Genomic DNA, 19454 nt, shown 5'->3' with positions numbered 1-19454 from the left:
TTTAAAGGTCATAACAATAATTAGCAATTAATTCTAATTTTGCTGACTTTGTAGGATATAATTCGATTCTAAGAGTAATAAAAAATAGTTAAGCGATAATGATTAATAATTCAATAAATATCGATTTACTTTATTGTCAGAAATATTGTCAGTGATTTATTGTTGAATCCGAACTGGTTTTGTTCGGTATCTTTCCAAACTCCTGTGAGTCGATCAACCCTCTCAATGCGGCGTCTTGCTTTACAGGCCGGTGGTTTAACTTTTTTGGTTTTTGAATCTGTTGGATTCATGTGCCGCACAACTATCCATCTTTGATTGGATTTAAATGGACAATAAGCACAGCGATAAATTCCTCGTTTTGATCTGCCCTCTTTGTGATTGGGATTTTGCAGTTTTAAAGACAAATTGCTCAGTGACCATAAAATGGATTGTCTCACCTCCTTGATATCATTCTAATTAAACACATACACATTATTATACATTATTATTGATTATTATGGATAAGAACTTACCTCCGTATAGTGTACATCATCTATGCAGATACCACTGGCCAATAATGCTCCAAATTGACATGTAAACATACCGCAGTCAGTATTAACTTGCTGGAGGATCTCCGTCCAATTTTTCATACTCCATTCAGAACATGGATATAGATATGCCATCCAATCGTGGAACTGTAACAATACAGATGGATCATTCCTCTTTATTGAATCATAGTAGTTTATTGATTTTTCATCCATATTTATGCAAATTAATGCCCAATGGTTTGGTAGATGTATAGGAAAAAACAATAATTTAAAATTCACTATTGCCGGTTTTAATGCAAATGGACCGATTCTTTGTAGTTTTGTGTAAAAAAACGTAGAAAAACAATACAGGGTGACAATTCATAACCGAGACTTTTTTCGAGATAACGGCCGAACGGTACATGCAGTGGCCCTCATATTTTTTTCTGGGCATTAGGGCCTCAAAAGGCGATTTTTTGTATAAAGTCATCAGACAGCTACAAGTTGTTCTTTAAACTCATTTATTCAGATGATACATTCGATATTCAGAAAAATCGCCTTTTGAGGTTGAAATTACAATTTTTCTAAAAAATGATGTTTTCTATGTAAAATCCCATAGAAATTTCAAACTTTTCGAATTTCTGTAGCCCAAAAATTTACCTTTGAGGCCCTAATGCCCAGAAAAAAATATGAGGGACACTGCATGTACCGTTCGCCCGTTATCTCGAAAAAAAGTCTCTCGGTTATGAATTGTCACCCTGTATATTTCCTCTGGTCTTGCAATACCTTCGCAATATTCTGTCTCTTTTAGCTTTAGACATTTCCTTGATATATCTGGAAGGCTTCCAGCCAGTCTTCATTGGAATCAGATCTGTATTTATGGCTTTCACTGGTTTGATGTTTTTTACTATATTTTTCGTAGAGATTTTTACGTCTTACTTTAACTGGAATGTAGGTATCCATTTCTTCTTCCTCCGAAGATGATTTGCCATTCTCTTCTAGCTCAGCTTCCCGCCGTCTTCTTTTGATATCCTCTCTAATAATATCGTAATCCATGATAATTAAAAAATATTCACTCACAAATAAAAATAACAAACGAAAAGTTAATGTTTATATTTTTCAACAAGCAATGACATTTGTATTTATCACATGTGATTACCATCGATAAGTTTGTTTCGATATCGATACATTGTTATGATAAATAAAATGAATTTAAATTTTAATTCAGTAAATTAGCAAAAAGTTATTATTCAGAGTCATGGAAATACAAGTCATTGTAAAAATTTTGGCCACAACTTTCATGTATAAAGGATGATGATCACGAACAATGTCTGTTTTCATAATATCAAGCTCACTTATTGAGCTTCTTTTATTCTTTGCCTAAAACTGATTTTACTCGAAAGATATGTTACTGATTACGGCTCTTGTGAAGTCGGTGGTACTGGCATAACCTCCCATATCTCGAGTCTTGGATTTACCACTATTAATAACCTTTTCAAGTGCATCAGTAAGTCTTCTTGCGTAACTGTGAAGATTTACATGCCACAGCATTTTAGTAGCACATAATATCATGGCAGTTGGGTTAGCGATATTTTTTCCGACAGCTTGACCAAAAGTGTGCCTTGCACCCTGAATAAGAATAACAAAGAAATGAAATTAGATATGAAATCGTAAAGAAAGAATTTTTATTCAAATTGCGGCAAACATAAAAAAATCTGTTCAATAAAATTCTGATCATCGTCAAATAATTGAATAATGTTATGATTAGAATTGAAAACTTGATGATTGGTTGAATGTTCTTCAAACTCTTGATTGATTTTAAAACTATGACAGTTAAACTTTAACTCTTGGAATATGAAAAACTATGAGAAAAAACCTATTTTCCAAGCTGTATATAATAATTGGAATGAAGATTAACTGTAGATAAATGGGGTAAGTTTCCCAGCATGGTCTAATCTAATTCAGATTAATCTAATCTTTATTAATTCAGCCTAGCATTTTTCGATAGGGATTTACTGCAAATGAAGGGTAAACTTACGGGTTCATAGATGACACAATCAGAGCTGTAACTTGCTCCAGGAACAACTCCAGCACCTCCAACTAGACCTGAAGCTAAATTATCAATAATATTACCATAAAGATTGGGCATCACGAGGACATCAAATTTATGTGGATGTGAAACCAGCTGCATACAGGTATTGTCAATAATCATTGAATCAAATTTGATTGATGGATACAATTGAGCTGTTTCTTCACAACATTTAAGGAAAAGTCCATCAGATAATTTCATGATATTTGCTTTGTGTACGGCAGTGACCTTTTTACGGCCATGTTTTGTCGCATAGTCAAAAGCAAATTTGGCAATTCGTCGTGATTTCGCTTCAGTAATAATTTTCATACATTCAATGACACCGGGAACACTTTCGTGTTCTAATGCGCTGTATTCACCTTCAGTTTGCTCTCGAATGGTAATAAAGTCTAAATTTTTATGTCTTGTTGGGATTCCATTCAAACTTTTTACATGAACCACATTAGCAAAAAGATCCAATTGACGACGAATTTTCATATTCAGCGATTGTAATTCACCAGATAAACTACTAAAAGGAGTAGATAAAATTCCTTTCAGAGCAATTTTATTCTTGTGGATAGAGTTGATAGCCTGTTCGAGAGGGACACTCATTGTTGGATTTACTTCACTAAATTAGGCGAAAAAGCGATAAATTAGTTCAAGTTACTAAATTATTCATTTTTTTAAAATTTACCTTAAAAACATTTCCTCGAATACAACTGGGGTTTGCATGGCTGCAAGAACTTCTTTAACAGCTTGACACAATTCAGGACCTACACCATCTCCAGGAATTAGAGTACATTTTATATAATTTTCTTTCACATCTGCACTGTACACTGGACTGGTTGAATGGATTAAACGGCTAGTAAGTAATTTCTGCAAATAAAATAAGAATAAGCAAAAAATGATTGCAAATACATAATACAAAAAAGTAACACAAAAATGTAAACAATCAAATTGAAGGTAAAAAATAACATAAAACAAGATCCAACCTCTGCGCCTTTGCTGCTGTTGAGTAAAGCTGAAACGATTCTGGTCATTGAATTTGCCATTGTTGAAATATCACCTAAATTTGATAGCACAATAAACAAAAAGTATATAATATATCTAGAATTTAAAAGGAACAATTAAATCAAAAATTTGACTTAAAGCATAATAAGGGTAAGAGACAAAATAGCCGGTTACAGTAAAGCCTCTGAAAGGTTGTGAGAAACTGAACTCCCCCATCTAGCGGATTTGACGTTTAACCCCGCTTTTACAATGCAAGCACATGTTAAATATTTAAAGAGTTGCACAAACAATATCGCTTGGACACAAAGAGTAAGGAGGAAGAGAGAGCGATAGATGAACATAAACGACTATTTAATATGTATAACAATAGGTGGCGCAAAAGAAAGAGTCTCTTTCTTTTCTCTTTCTTTTTGGAAAGTACAATATTAATTGTTTAAAATACAATTTTTCAATAATTAAAAAGAAAGAGAAAAGAAAGAGACTCTTTCTTTTGCGCCACCTATTGTTATACATATTAAATAGTCGTTTATGTTCATCTATCGCAGTCTCTTCTACATTACTCTTTGCTTGGACAGCTCACAACCTTTAAGAGGATTTTACTTGCTGGTTACATTGAGAGGGAAATTTGAAAAGAAAGTGAAGAAAGTAAACAACAAATTTCTAAATACATGATACATTACCGTATTGACGCGTATCGTGGCACCGTGCTTATAAAAAAGTACGCCATCATATAAGCGCCTTTTGTGTTATCGAGTCTGCATCAAAAATATTTTATGTTTGGATTGAAATTTGCATGAATATTCAGTTATAAGGGAATTTTTCAAAAATTTTGCTGACTTGGATGCTTAAAATCATAAACTGGAACCGGCAATACGAAGGACTTTTCTTTTTTTAATTCTGTCTTATATTTGGATTGCGAAGGCGAAAAAGATTACTTGACCGATATTACATTATTAAAAACACTGATGAATCCAGGATGAAAATTTAATTCATAATCTAGGGTTAAATTTCTTGAAAATTCCCTTATAACTGGATCAATATGCTAAATTTATGATTACTCAGTAGTTGGACTTTTTCCTTGTCATGACAGTTCAGGTTCTTTACCTTAGATTGATTAATTTTTCCAATTAAAAGCTCAATTGTTACTCACCATAATCTTTATTATGAAAGATTATGAAAAGCTTAATGGAGCTGTTGTCGTTTCTTGATAAAGTACAATTTATTCGCGTTCTAAATAAATATTTTATGTACATTTGTTAGATTTTTATACAGACAATGAAAATTCGAATGTCGTGTTGAATATTTTACAATGAACTTTCGGATAATAAGCCAATATATACAATAAAAATCACCAATCAGCAGCGGAATTAGCAAGATAATCTTTTCCTTTAGCGATACTTGAAGCTTGTTTGTTTTGAGCGGCTTCAACTCTCGGACAGTTTTCACTAATATGACCAAGACCACCACAATGCATACAACCAGTTTCACTTTCTGCTTGAAGATATTTATCATCGGCAGATCTAAGAGCCATCAAGAATGGTGGTAATTGCTGTTTAGCTTCAATTAATAAAAGCTTCAATTCAAGAAGTATTGATTCATCAACATATTTGTTGACAAATGTAGAGGCAAACCCTTTTTTCCCACCACGACCGGTACGACCGATTCGATGAACATAATCTTCTATATTGTCAGGCATATCATAATTGATAACATGCTGGATATTTGCGAAATCTATACCTTTAGATGAGACATCAGTTGCTACGAGAACATCTGCTTTCTGATTCCTAAAACTTTCAACAGCTTGGATTCTTTCTTCTTGGCTTTTATCACCATGTATAGCTACTGCTTGTACTCCTTTAACAAATAATAATTCGTGAATTGCATCTACATCATACTTTTTGGAAGCGAAGATCAATACAGGTGGAGGTGTTTTCTGTAATGTTGACAAGATATGAGCCAGTTTGGCTTCTTCTTTTACATATTCTACATCTTGAGTTACTAAAGGATTAGCGGCACCAGCTCTTCCGACATTGATGGTAACAGGTTTAACAAGCGCACTCCGGGCAAAATTTTGAATCCTTTTTGGCATAGTAGCGGAGAAAAGAAGTGTTTGTCGTTGTCCTTTAAAGAACGAGAAAATGGTTCTCACGTCTTCTTCAAACCCAGAATCAATCATTCTGTCGGCTTCATCAAGACACAGATATCTACAAACTTCCAAATTGACTTTTTTCTCGTTCAACATTGCAATAAAACGACCTGGAGTTGCAACAACAATGTGAACACCATGACGAAGCATGTCAGCTTGATCTCTTATAGATACTCCTCCAATACATAGACATGATCTTAATCTTGGGTAACCATCAGCTTCTAAAGCTTCACAATAATATTTGATAATGTCACAGGTTTGCTTGGCCAATTCACGAGATGGACAGACAACCAATCCATAAGGACCTTCATTTTTGATGAAAGGTAACCGATATTCTTGTTCTAAAGCAAACATGATGAGGGGCAGGACAAATACAAGAGTTTTTCCTGATCCAGTCGATGCAATTCCAATCATATCTCTACCTGCAAGAACACTTGGTAATCCTTGTATTTGAATTGGTGATGGTTTTTTAATTCCCTTCTTTTTAAGTGCACTCAAAATACACCGAGGAAATTTCATTTCTCTGAATGTTTTGATAGGAGGACAAATGTCTTCTCCTTCAACCAAAATGTGATACCTTTGCAATATTCTGTCTCTTTTAGCTTTAGACATTTCCTTGATATATCTGGGAGGCTTCCAGCCAGTCTTGATTGGATCCGTATATATGATGCCTTTTGCTAATTCACCAACGCTCATCAAAGGCCTTTTATCTATAACAGCTTCTTGAATCTTTCTCTCTTCTTCAAGCTGCTTTTCCAAAGTTGCATTATCTTTCTTTTGTTCAGCCAGTTTCTTTAATTCTGCATGTTGATCCCACAAAGAGACATTATCTCGTGCTTTGATTTGATCGTCACTCTCGACATCTTGACTTGATTCTTGATCATTGGAATCAGATCTGTATTTATGGCTTTCACTGGTTTGATGACTTTTACTATATTTTTCATAGAGATTTTTACGTCTTACTTTAACTGGAATGTAGGTATCCATTTCTTCTTCCTCCGAAGATGATTTGCCATTCTCTTCTAGCTCAGCTTCCCGCCGTCTTCTTTTGATATCCTCTCTAATAATATCGTAATCCATGATAATTAAAAAATATTCACTCACAAATAAAAATAACAAACGAAAAGTTAATGTTTATATTTTTCAACAAGCAATGACATTTGTATTTATCACATGTGATTACCATCGATAAGTTTGTTTCGATATCGATACATTGTTATGATAAATAAAATGAATTTAAATTTTAATTCAGTAAATTAGCAAAAAGTTATTATTCAGAGTCATGGAAATACAAGTCATTGTAAAAATTTTGGCCACAACTTTCATGTATAAAGGATGATGATCACGAACAATGTCTGTTTTAATTGACCCTAGATGAAGTGAATTAACTGTTGCTCCGGAACCTCTGACTTGTTTCTAGAGTCTGTGAAAAGGTTGAGGTTAAATGGCTCTAATGTCAAATTGTTAAGTTTTTGTAGATTGCAAATTGATGACATTAACATGCCTATGTTACAGGGTTACTGCTATGATGCAGAAATTGTTGCGAAGGAAAATAAAAAGTAAAAAGGTCAATGGCATTTGAATGAACAAAATTAGAAATATCGATTGAAAAACAAGGAATATAATCATTATTGCTGGTTCAAAGAATCATGAATGAACCCTCAGACTCCCAAATCTTCCTTCCTGTTTCATTGTACAATCTTTTGGTTATTTCAATCAGTCTTGTATCTCTATACATTTAGTTACCTGTGATGGGTTCCACTTGTTCATTACCACCCATTGTCTTACCGTTTATTCATACATTTAGTGTACAAAAATCAAATCCATCAGAACCAACAGTTGAAACTATTGAGCGACTAATCACTCGCGACCGGCAATCGACAAAAAATGTCGGCTTAAATAAATTGAATGTTACTGATAAAAAATTTCTAGTTCCAAGTGATAATCACATGAAAGACAAACGACCAATTAAATCCTCTGGATCCAATGAATCGTCTAAAGTATATACATTCAAGGAATACAAACAATACTTGCAATCAAGAAGGGAATCAAAAACAATTTCAACTCCAGTAACATCAATAACTGAGAAAAAGGAAACCAACAATGAACGCTGTCGAACAGCAACAATCCGAAAGATAAACAAAGATGATAAAACAAACTCAACCTCAACCTCAACCTCCTCCTCTCCTTTATCATCATCTTCTTCATCCTCACCTCCTTTGACATTGTCAGTGATATCGTCTAATTCAATATCAAATCAAAGTGAATCCAAAAAGTCATCATCAGCAGTGATTAACAGCGTTAAAAAAGTAACATGGCAAAAAACTGACCGTAAGTCCAGTTTTTCTGACAAGGAAAGCTCAGATGATTCAGGAATAGGAGGTTTATCTACAACATTGGAACAAGCTTCTAAATCAAAAAGACGAATCAGACCAACTGCTGATACAAATCATAAGAAATGCAATTGGCCAACTGCTTGAAACATATCTATCCAAATATCTTGCAATGACACAAAAATTGTTCAGAATAAAGTCATTTTCTAGACTCAACATCGAGGTTAACTTATATTATTGTGACGATTAATAACTACAGATTTTCTGTATGAAGATTGAAATAGAAAAATTTGCTTGCAAGATAAATCAAATTAAAAGTTCATGTTTTGTATTATTAATTTGAAAATCATGATTAATTGAATTGTCCTAACTTACACTTGGCATAATAATGCGAACGGCTCAATAACGCTAAAAATTGTTCCTTCCACCTCTGCAGGTAACGCAAAGCATGTCATTTTAGCAGTTATAGTCGATCAGTTGAAACACGTCGTTGTATGTTTATTGAAACACCTAACATGAGTTTTAAGATCTATACAGATGTTTTCGAAGTTAAATAGACATTCTTTATATTTCATGTTACAAGTTACAAGTGGATAAATGGATATAACGGGCAAGGATTAAAGAGCAAAAAAACAAATTTTAAATTAAGGTGTTTTGGTTGCTGAAGGAACAGGCACAGATGAAGTGGTAGCAGAACCAGAAGTGGAAATTGCAGAAAAGGAACGTTTAGGATTACAAAAATGACAAGATCGAATTGGAATAGATTCTGATGAAGTTGCAGTTCATGGGGATGGAGCTGTAAATGATTCATCAGATGAGTCTTGAAGATATCGACCGAGTGTTGTCGATGAGGGAAGAGCGAAGAATTCTCTGAAAAGATTGAACGTTTTTGAGCTTTCGGCTGTAAGGCCATTGCATAGTTGTTTCAAATCAACTGTGTATCGCCTTTGCTGCGGCGATACATTTGTATTTTTGACGGCACATTCAAATAACGTAAAGGCTTCGGGAGTCACTAAAGGTTGGAGTAAATAAAGATGTCTAACAATGTGAGATACTGGTGGGTTGTTGCGAAGTTTCTTATATTCCCTCTCCAGGTAACCTAATTTTCTTTTAACGTCTGTTAATTCTTGGCTTTTAAGGTTGGCCTGAACTCCAGCTTCAGTTGATACAGATTCACTGGTAGAGAAAGTTGAAGTTGAACCATTGGCAGGTTCAGTTGGCATCTCAGGATCAACAAAAAACTCACTACCAAACTCAATCAATTTAGGCCGTGCGTTCTGCCATAGTCTCATATAGTTCCCATGTTTATAATACGACGACTCATCGAAATGTAAGGAACAGATGAAGAGGTTACCACAATGCCCATCGGTACAATGGTCAGGAAGTCCATCTCTTAATAAGCTGAACCAAGATGTAGCTAGCAATGGATCCTTGGGGAAAGCAAAGAAACCGACATTGGCATTTGGTTGCGCTGAGGAACACTTCTTTAGAGCACATTTGCGATTCACCACTAAAGACAGTAGAGAAAAAATAAACGAGAAAAATAATATTATTCAATGTGTTTTTGAAAAATCAAAGTTTCATACTTTTGACTTAAATACGCTTGGACGAGCTACAGCAAAAAGCAAATCGTGAAGTGAGACGAAAATCTAAGAACAACGAGACAATGAGAAACATAGACCATTAGTTGAAAAAATCAAATTTACATAGCCGAAAAACTCACGAGTGCGAAAATACTCCCAGTCATAGGTCAGTTCCATAAATCTAATGTACAATAAAAATATAATGATGTAAATGATAAAATAATTGTAAAAAACCATAATAAATCGAAATAACAATTGGAAAATTATGATATAAAACTATATCAAAATAAAACAGTAAAACAAAACAGGTAAACAAATCAAGCAGCAATTCTAAAAAACTTAATCAAAAAAGAATCAACGAAACATAATAAATGAAAAATTTAACTTACCTTAACTTTGATCTTTAATTCTTTAATTCTTTGAGCCTAAAAAAGAGAGAAAAATGAATCAATTAATTGTATTTTCACATAAAATGCGTAAGTGTATTTGATGTACATACACATTTGTTTACTTTATGTTAAAATACAATTGTGTTTTCCTCTCTTTTTCCCCTTTCTTTTTTTCTCTTTCTCTTTCTCTCGCACTCTCATCAACGCCATCTCACCTTGCTCCTTTCACTCCTTATCTTCCTCATCGATAACTATCGAGCTAGCTAGATCGATAGCCGCGATCTCTCTTCTTTTACTCTTAGCCTAGTGCAAGTTAAATCTCCGCTAAACGTTACTAGGCTCCGATAACTACTACTTTTTAGTCCTGGTTGTGTACAACAATATGACTGTGGTTTATAATCAAGTTAATTTAATTCTCAGGATTGGAAATGAATCTTATTCATTACCCGGATTGATATCTATGAGTTTGTTAAAATTGAAGTATTGATTGGAAACATTAATCTTATTGCATTGTTATAATTTAATAGTTATCGCAATAGTCAAAACAAATAATTGTTAGTTACTTTTGGTTACTTGATTTGCTAAATATTGTAATATTTAGTTACATTACACATTGGTATTACATTATCAAGCTCACTTATTGAGCTTACTAAATGTAGCACAGGATAAGGCGGGAGATTAATTAATTTTCCAGATATTGATACATTAATTTAATGACAGTCATTAAAAAGTGACACTTGTTTGCCATAACGAATTTTAAAATTAAAATTAAGCGCAGAAATGGAGATTCAAAAACTAGGATAAAAAGCTAAGCAAATTTAACATTGAATAAGATTACCTTCTTATTTGACTGTTTCATTTTCAATTCTTTGGTAACTCTCAGCTTTTTGAACCCTTTAAAGGGCGACAAAAAATTGGTACCATTAAATTGCCATTTTAATGGTTAAAAGTAGTAATCGTAGTTGAACGATTTCAACAAATTTAATAAAAAAAAACTAAATGCTCTTTTTGACCTAAAACTGATTTGACTAGAAAGGTATGTTACTGATTACGGCTCTTGTGAAGTCAGTGGTACTAGCATAACCTCCCATATCTCGAGTCTTGGATTTACCACTATTAATAACCTTTTCAAGTGCAATAGTAAGTCTTTTTGCGTAACTGTGAAGATTTACATGCCACAGCATTTTAGTAGCACATAATATCATTGCAGTTGGGTTAGCGATATTTTTTCCGACAGCTTGACCAAAAGTGTGCCTTGCACCCTGAATAAGAATAGAAAAAGAAACGAAATTAGATATGAAATCATAAAGTCATCCAACGAAAACCAATGTGAATTAGATTCTTTTGAAATTTGTTTGAAGTGAAATGCTTATGCTTAATGTATTAAAGATCATTCATGCTGTAGAAGTTGTATTAAGTGAAGTCAAAAAGCGAAATCAATGTTCAAATCAACTTAATAATGTAATGATTAGAATTGTAAAATTTGATGATTGGTTGAATGTTCTACAAACTCTCGATTGATTTTAAAACAGTGACAGTTAAACTTTAACTCTTGGAATATGAAAAACTATGAGAAAAAACCTATTTTCCAAGCTGTATATAATAATTGGAATGAAGATTAACTGTAGATAAATGGGGTAAGTTTCCCAGCATGGTCTAATCTAATTCAGATTAATCTAATCTTTATTAATTCAGCCTAGCATTTTTCGATGGGGATTTACTGCAAATGAAGGGTAAACTTACAGGTTCATAGATGACACAATCAGAGCTGTAACTTGCTCCAGGAACAACTCCAGCACCTCCAACTAGACCTGAAGCTAAATTATCAATAATATTACCATAAAGATTGGGCATCACGAGGACATCAAATTTATGTGGATGTGAAACCAGCTGCATACAGGTATTGTCAATAATCATTGAATCAAATTTGATTGATGGATACAATTGAGCTGTTTCTTCACAACATTTAAGGAAAAGTCCATCAGATAATTTCATGATATTTGCTTTGTGTACAGCAGTGACCTTTTTACGGCCATGTTTTGTCGCATAATCAAAAGCAAATTTGGCAATTCGTCGTGATTTATCTTCGGTAATAATTTTCATACATTCAATGACACCGGGAACACTTTCGTGCTCTAATGAGCTGTATTCACCTTCAGTTTGCTCTCGAATGGTAACAAAGTCTAAATTTTTATGTCTTGTTGGGATTCCATCCAAACTTTTTACATGAACCACATTAGCAAAAAGATCCAATTGGCGACGAATCTTCATATTCAGCGATTGTAATTCACCAGATGTACTACTAAAAGGAGTAGATAAAATCCCTTTCAGAGCAATTTTATTCTTGCGGATAGAGTCGATAGCCTGTTCGAGAGGGACACTCATTGTTGGATTTACTTCACTAAATTAGGCGAAAAAGCGATAAATTAGTTCAAGTCACTAAATTATTCATTTTTTTAAAATTTACCTTAAAAACATTTCCTCGAATACAACCGGAGTTTGCATGGCTGCAAGAACTTCTTTAACAGCTTGACACAATTCAGGACCTACACCATCTCCAGGAATTAGAGTACATTTTATATAATTTTCTTTCACATCTGCATTGTACACTGGACTGGTTGAATGGATTAAACGGCTAGTAAGTAATTTCTGCAAATAAAATAAGAATAAGCAAATAATGATTGCAAATACATAATACAAAAAAGTAACTCAAAAATGTAAACAATCAAATTGAAGGTGAAAAATAACATAAAACAAGATCCAACCTCTGCGCCTTTGCTGCTGTTGAGTAAAGCTGAAACGATTCTGGTCATTGAATTTGCCATTGTTGAAATAAAATATTAATTAAATTTGATTGCACAATAAACAAAAAGTATATAATATATCTAGAATTTAAAAGGAACAATTAAATAAAAATTTGACTTAATGCATAACAAGGGTAAGGGAATTTTTACACAGGATTTTATCTCCTTGGATTCAATTCATTGTACTTGATCCTGGATGAACAGCTTCTGGCGGTAGTGAAATGAAACTGTTGGAGTCTAAATGTTGAGCATTTAAATCAAGTGTTTGATTGTCAGGCTTTTGACTTGTAGTATTTCGTTTTAATCATTCTACTTCGTTTATATGATAAAGTACTGATACTGAGTTGAAAGGGTTTAGGCAGCCCAAATACACTCACTGTGATATGGATAATTTAATGATAAATGTTGGCTCCTTGTGATCTCACTTCTTTGATCAATTTTCTGTTATAGTATTCTTATTTTGGTGAGTTTCTTCTTATCGTTTTTATCTTGCCTGATTCAAATTGAACTTCAAGTCATAAATTACTCAATTCTCATTTTTTCGTGTTTCTTTTTTACAGCATGTTAAGGTGTTAAAGCCTGGATTATATTCAATTGTTAATCAACCAATCAACTAATACCATTCTGCTGTAAACATTGGTGACTTAAATTTTTTCTTTTACTTTATCCAATCGAAACCATTGGGGTTTTAACGATATTTAGACCAAGCATAATCCATGACATTATGTCGAATAATAAGAGTAACTTGGTTACAGCTGTTGGTCAAAAATGGCTTGAAGTTCTCGAGAAAGAGTTTGACAAAGCATTCGTCGACTTGGACCTTATAGTAGGACAATTTGAAGATGAATCCAATGACCTCGTGTTTGAGGCCCGTCAGCGAATGGCTAATATGTCCTCCGTCTTTGCTCAATTAGTTCACAAAACAGCTGTTGTATTTGAGAATAACAGCAAACTAGAAATGGACTACCACTCGCTTTGGCAACAATTAATCAAAACAGATAGTGAAAAAAGACTGCTGGAATGCAAGCTAGCTGATAAATCAGCACATTTAGCTGCTATTTCTGATACCTATCACAGTAAACGCAGATCAGGTGAGACAAGATCCGTGAGAGCACCTTTATCTCTATCAAACCACAACGATAAAGCAAAAGAGTCTTCAGATGAGGTGATTTTTCCCGCTATTCATGCCCAACAAGAGATTAAAGCCTTGCGAAAAGAGAATACCTCTCTTCGAAAATACTTATTGTGTATCGAAAGTGAACTATTTGGAGCTCGTTTAGCAGCAAAATATCTTGATAAAGAGCTGTCTGGACGGATACAACAAATACAATTGCTAGGTAAATCAGATTTGAAAGGACAAGAACAGGATAGAGTTTGGAATCAATTGGAGGCTGAAATTCATCTACATCGTCACAAAACTGTTGTTCGTCATTGCAGAGCCGCTAACAGTGATGCTCAATTGCGTTTTAACAATTCAAAAGTACCACCAGGACATGAATGGCCATTATTAAGGAAACGTAAAGGGATCGGTGATATACGAGATGTTGTTATAGAACGTGATATGAATGAAAGTTTAGGTATTTCCATTACTGGAGGAAAAGAACATGGAGTTCCTGTTCTAATCTCAGAGATTCATCCCAATACTCCAGCGTCACGTTGTGGTCAATTATATGTGGGTGATGCTATCTTTAACGTTAATGGTATTGATTTAAGATCTGTAAAGCATGAAGAAGCCGCTGAAATACTTTCAAATGAAAGAGGTAATTGCAGTTTACAGGTAGTTTTTGTCTCTCCGGACGAAGACGACGAAGAAGAAGAGGAAACAAAATATCCTTACTTTGACCCTGAGATTGTATCTAAAGTTGATCTAAATGATAGTTTCAATTCCAATAATGGAGATGGAGAAACAAGTGGAGTTGAACATGAATCTGGGGACAGTGATGGGGCCATTTCATCTGTTACCGATACTTTTTCCCCGTCGCCTAGCAAATTTTATCCAGGCGTAGCTAAGCTATGCGTCGATGTTAAAGAGAATGGATTTGGCCATGGCGATCTTCCGAATGTTATTCAAAAGAAAGAAAATCCAAAATTTTCACAGCCTATTACGTCAACTTTTACCAACTCTAAAAAAGAAACACTCATTGAATAAGAAGCAACAAACTAATAAGTATTATTATTAATATTTATATTTTCAAAGAAAAATTAAAATGGATTTGTTATGATTTATTTACCCCCGGCATTTTAATTAATATTCAAGAGCTTAATTTGATCGTTATATTAGTTTTCAAGATGAACATTGTAAATGGTTCACTGAGCTTCAGACACCTTTGTAAATGAAAAATCAGACTTAATCATTTTAACTTGTTTCGATTCACTTGTTTCATTTGAATCTCTACCAGACTTATAACATTTTATCTATATTTTTTCATTTCGAATTGAATAATTGAATCAAGGATAGTTGCATATTTAAGATAAAAGGTCAAAAAAAGTTAACGAAGTAAAAGTTTATTGTTAACAAACGGTGTTAAGCAACAAAATTATCAATAATAACAATGATAACAGAAATAATGACAGCTTTTATTGAATAGTTTATGATAAAACTAGTAACATTCTGTGAATTAAAGAAATTTATGATGAAAATTTAAGAAAAAATCTTTTCGAGGTAATTTTTTCCTTTCTCATCGTTAATTTTAATAGACAGTCCTTTCTTTTTGAATCAATGTTTAAGCCAATGTAAAGCCGGACGAATTTTCAATAGCTTGAAGTATCTTTGAACGCATTTTATCTTCTGAGGTATAAACTTCAGGTAGGTCAAGAATATTAAAGCAAGTGTGAGCCACAGGAAGATGCTCTTGTGATACTTTCATAGGTTGAATACCAATTCTGAGATATTTCATACCTTGAATGGGAACTCGATCGGATCCAGTTAAAAATAGAAGAAATTGTTTTCGTTGAGGATCTGTAAAGCTATGAAATACTTTCCAGAACATTATTATGGTTGGATGGAGTTTGTTAAAAGGCGCTTTATATGAAGCACTTTCTTCCAGTTCAGCCCAATCCTCAGCTTCTTGACCAGTAACCAATTCTAACAGCTCTTCGGCGTGAAAGAATTTCAAAATCTCATAATCAACGACTCGATGGAAACCTTTTTTGAAAGCGGAATATTGATGCTCAATACATTCTATAAGAATAAACTTCCAATATAGATCAACATAACTCTGACGATTATCCAAAGTTAATTTAACATTTTCACCATTCTCAATTAAATTGTAATCAACTGGCGATCCAAAAATTTCCAAAGAAATTGTAAAATTAAGATCTCCATAGATAGAATCAAATTCATCTGGAGTGTAACTAGGATTTAAAATTTCCCTCAGATTTCTAGTTAATGTGGCATCAATTGAACCTAAATCGTCAAGGCACAGATCTTCACCAAGCATCTTTTTGTACAATACTAAGGGAAAGGGTAAATTGATGATTGCTTGATTGTAAATAGCAAGGCCACAAATAATTCCAATCAGCTCATACACAAGATAATCTCGCTCTTTTGGATTAAACCAAATAGTGTTCGTATCTTTGTACTCGATGAACATTCCATACTTAGGATCAAGAATTTCTCTTAAAACGAGAAGAAAGAATTCCTTCTTCATGCCCATTCCAGCATCAATGGCATCTTCTCCTTCGAATTTAACTTTAAGAGGCTTTTTGAAATTAATGTTGGTTCCATTGGACAGAAATTGTGATATAGTATCACGGATAAGATTTTCACGGGAAACAGAAATGACCAAATGAGGATCTTCAGGACCAGTTGCCGATATAACGCTGGCAAAAACAAGATTGCGATATAAAGCATTTTCTGCTGCATTACGTTGTTGTAAAGATGAATCTGTTTCTAAGATTAATGATTTGGCTTTAGTATCAAAGATGAACGGATAATTGCAAAGGTACAGGTCAAGTTTACTATGAGATCGTTGAGCTCGGCATAGCCAATAAATATAATCTCTAGAAATATCGACCAGATCACTTATTTCGGTAATATAAAACTCTTTATAAGACAAGGTTCCACTTTTTTGGCTAACTTTAAAATGAAGTTGTATATATTCCAAACAGATGGTTAAATATTCTTGAATATTTGGATCAATTCGAAATCTTGGTCGAGTATCACGTCTCTGTGGATTACTATTTTCAAAGGGATGATCCAATGGATCATAAGTATAAACTCGCTCATTGTTGGGACTTTCTTCTAGAGAGTGTTTAGTAACTTGTTCACTGAGCAATTTGACGATGAGTTTCTTATAAATTCTGACTAAGCGGCGTGATAAAAAGGCGTTATATTCATCTTTAAACCAATTTTCCAACACAGATAAACCCGTATTAGATGATATAAGACGTAGAGATGATTTGGCATAACCAATAATAAGTCGGTCCAAAAGTTCACGAGAAAGAATTTCTGAACTGAAAAAGTGCATCATGGGAAGAATAAGGTAGATTCGGGCGATTTCTGAGTCAATTTTATCATCCAAATTGGTTGGAAGTTGAGGCAAAATGTTGTTTTCAATGATTTCAAATATAACTTCATTGTAACGATTATCTTTTATCTGCTCCAAAAATTGAAATCCTTGGCGCAATGAATTCCAATCTATTGACGGTAATGGTTTACTCCTATCAACATAACTTGCATTCCAACAGGGTATAGAACCAAAAGTCAATTCAATATAATCTAAATGTTCTATAGGTATGGGCGCTAATGCTGGTGTATATGTGAAAGCTTCCAACATTGAATTGTCAAATTTACTAATTATTGTCTTTTTATTCCAAAAATTGTAAATAATGGGCTCAGATGTGAGTCCAACAATGATGAAACTGTGATCACCTAGACTAGTTGCAATTTGATAATTTTGTTCGTATTTTAGAGCTTTATTTTCCTCTTCAAACTCCATATCAACATCTGAGTTCTTTAAGCTTCTTGAAGTGACGATCTTTTCTGATGTGATGGCAGATTTGGTAATTTTATCATTTACTCGGATCGTATCTATTTTGGATAAACTGACTGGAATCAATTTGTTCTCGTTGTGGGAAAGACCAAGTTGACCACAACCATTTAAGCCACAAGCGTAAATTTTATCAGAGTTGACAAGAAGCAACATATGGCATCGTCCACACGCCACTTGGGTGACTTTGTTTCCAATCATTTCTAAGATTCTTTTAGGAAAAAGTTCATTCCCTTTTACACCATGTCCAGTTTGGCCATACATTCCAGCTCCCCATGTAAATATTCCTCCATCCTCAGTTAATGCAGCTGTAAAATCTTCACCACCTGAGACAAAGGAAATTTTTTGATTACGCAGATGAGTCAGACAGGTTGGAGTAGATCGATGTTCATTATCTCCGACACCAAGTTGACCGAACTCATTTTTACCCCACCCATACAAAGCACCAGTACACGAAAGACCAAATGAGTGATAACTACCAGAACTTATTGAAAAGATGGGTGATGCTTGAAGAGAGGTAATCAGATGAGGTTTGTTTGCAGAAGGGTTTTTATATCCAAGGCCTAACTGACCTAGATTATTTGCTCCCCATGAGTAAATTTCTCCATTTTTTGTTAAGGCTAGCGAATGATGAGCTCCAGAACATATCTGAATGACACATTGGTGGGCTATAAGTAGAACAACAAAAAATTAATAAAAAATAGCTTATAAAAAAAGATTGGTTCATACCTAATATTTTAATTAGAGAAGGTTTTCCTATCGATTCAAAATCTTTGGCAAGTCCAAGTTGACCAAACTGATTACAACCCCAAGAGAAAATTTGTCCAGCATCAGTCAAAATGGAGTTATGGAAATATCCACAAGAAACTTGGTTAACAAAATGAGAACCGAAATTTTGGACAGCTAATAATTTAGACCAACTTCCTTCTCGACCCAACTGTTGTCTTTCATTGGAACCACAGGACAATAATATACTTTTACTTTTCTCTTCATCGTGCAGTAAGATTATGATATGATTACGTCCACCAGTAACTTGTTCAACTTTAAATTTAAACAAATCTTCTGACAGTAAACCATGGTCATTAACGGTGTCACAGCTAGTCTCAGACGAGCAGTTAACCGTTTCACCAAAGGCAGCTTTCAGATGCTTATTTAAATCAATCTGTGTAGGAGTAGATATGAAAGGCTGCTCTATAGCACCAAGAGCAAGTTCATGGAAAGAAGTTGACCCAAATGAAAATACACTCATGGCTTCATATCAATTGGATAAAAAACAGATAGTAACATCAAGCAGTGATCAATCAAGACAATTGAAGGAAGAAATAAACACAACAGACGATATGGTATTTAAAAAGCAGCAAGTATCTAGTATCTCGAGTTCTTTAGCTACACTAAATTACTGATGGATTTGAATGAGATAGTGAATTTGGAATAGTTGATTATTGGAAAGGATTGATCGAAAACGCATTAGCTATAAGATAACAATTACAGTCAATTCAACATGAATCAGCTAACTAAACAATTCAAACAACAAGCTAAAGATAATTTACAGATACACAGATACAGATAATGAGTATCCAAAATCCAGATACTCTTCTTCTTCTGCTAGTAAGTCACTTTTGC

The 19454-nt window shown here is 33.8% G+C and overlaps 6 protein-coding genes across 7 annotated transcripts; 1 reads left to right on the top strand and 5 right to left on the bottom strand.

Moving 5' to 3' along the window:
- Positions 1-102: 102 nt before the first annotated feature.
- LOC107364739 (uncharacterized) lies at positions 103-1568 on the bottom strand. 2 transcript variants are annotated; one of them, XM_015932182.3, is made up of 3 exons: positions 1293-1568; positions 513-837; positions 103-452 (listed from the first exon to the last, which is right to left on the bottom strand). In XM_015932182.3, exons 1-3 carry the CDS (start codon positions 1364-1366, stop codon positions 126-128), a joined length of 726 nt encoding a protein of 241 aa, XP_015787668.2. In that variant the 5' UTR covers positions 1367-1568; the 3' UTR covers positions 103-125. The 2 variants fall into 2 exon arrangements, with proteins under 2 accessions (XP_015787668.2, XP_089125609.1); XM_089269483.1 differs by having other exon boundaries at positions 513-805.
- Positions 1569-1704: 136 nt separating this feature from the next.
- On the bottom strand, positions 1705-3770 carry LOC107364728 (isocitrate dehydrogenase [NAD] subunit beta, mitochondrial). The gene is made up of 4 exons (XM_015932165.3): positions 3567-3770; positions 3269-3450; positions 2545-3202; positions 1705-2135 (listed from the first exon to the last, which is right to left on the bottom strand). The coding sequence occupies exons 1-4, from the start codon at positions 3624-3626 to the stop codon at positions 1899-1901; spliced, it is 1137 nt and encodes a 378-aa protein (XP_015787651.2). The 5' UTR covers positions 3627-3770; the 3' UTR covers positions 1705-1898.
- Positions 3771-4785: 1015 nt separating this feature from the next.
- abs (ATP-dependent RNA helicase abstrakt) lies at positions 4786-10156 on the bottom strand. Its single transcript, XM_015932178.2, has 4 exons — positions 10037-10156; positions 9788-9828; positions 9651-9713; positions 4786-9574 (listed from the first exon to the last, which is right to left on the bottom strand). Exon 4 carries the CDS (start codon positions 6809-6811, stop codon positions 4934-4936), a length of 1878 nt encoding a protein of 625 aa, XP_015787664.2. The 5' UTR covers positions 6812-9574; positions 9651-9713; positions 9788-9828; positions 10037-10156; the 3' UTR covers positions 4786-4933.
- A 382-nt stretch (positions 10157-10538) lies between these two features.
- Positions 10539-12977, bottom strand: LOC107364729 (isocitrate dehydrogenase [NAD] subunit beta, mitochondrial). The gene is made up of 4 exons (XM_015932167.3): positions 12802-12977; positions 12504-12685; positions 11780-12437; positions 10539-11298 (listed from the first exon to the last, which is right to left on the bottom strand). The coding sequence occupies exons 1-4, from the start codon at positions 12859-12861 to the stop codon at positions 11065-11067; spliced, it is 1134 nt and encodes a 377-aa protein (XP_015787653.1). The 5' UTR covers positions 12862-12977; the 3' UTR covers positions 10539-11064.
- A 75-nt stretch (positions 12978-13052) lies between these two features.
- Positions 13053-15066, top strand: LOC107364721 (Golgi-associated PDZ and coiled-coil motif-containing protein). The gene is made up of 2 exons (XM_015932158.3): positions 13053-13303; positions 13401-15066. The coding sequence occupies exon 2, from the start codon at positions 13565-13567 to the stop codon at positions 14987-14989; it is 1425 nt and encodes a 474-aa protein (XP_015787644.2). The 5' UTR covers positions 13053-13303; positions 13401-13564; the 3' UTR covers positions 14990-15066.
- Positions 13400-19391, bottom strand: Herc4 (HECT and RLD domain containing E3 ubiquitin ligase 4). The gene is made up of 2 exons (XM_015932128.3): positions 18561-19391; positions 13400-18499 (listed from the first exon to the last, which is right to left on the bottom strand). Exons 1-2 carry the CDS (start codon positions 19078-19080, stop codon positions 15564-15566), a joined length of 3456 nt encoding a protein of 1151 aa, XP_015787614.1. The 5' UTR covers positions 19081-19391; the 3' UTR covers positions 13400-15563.
- Positions 19392-19454: the final 63 nt, after the last annotated feature.

The sequence above is a fragment of the Tetranychus urticae genome, chromosome 3 (genome assembly GCF_039701765.1).
Source record: "Tetranychus urticae isolate SD_2017Ah chromosome 3, NJAU_TeUrti_SD_1.0, whole genome shotgun sequence".
NCBI classification, from domain to species: domain Eukaryota; kingdom Metazoa; phylum Arthropoda; class Arachnida; order Trombidiformes; family Tetranychidae; genus Tetranychus; species Tetranychus urticae.
This window is presented reverse-complemented; position numbering and strand designations above follow the sequence as displayed.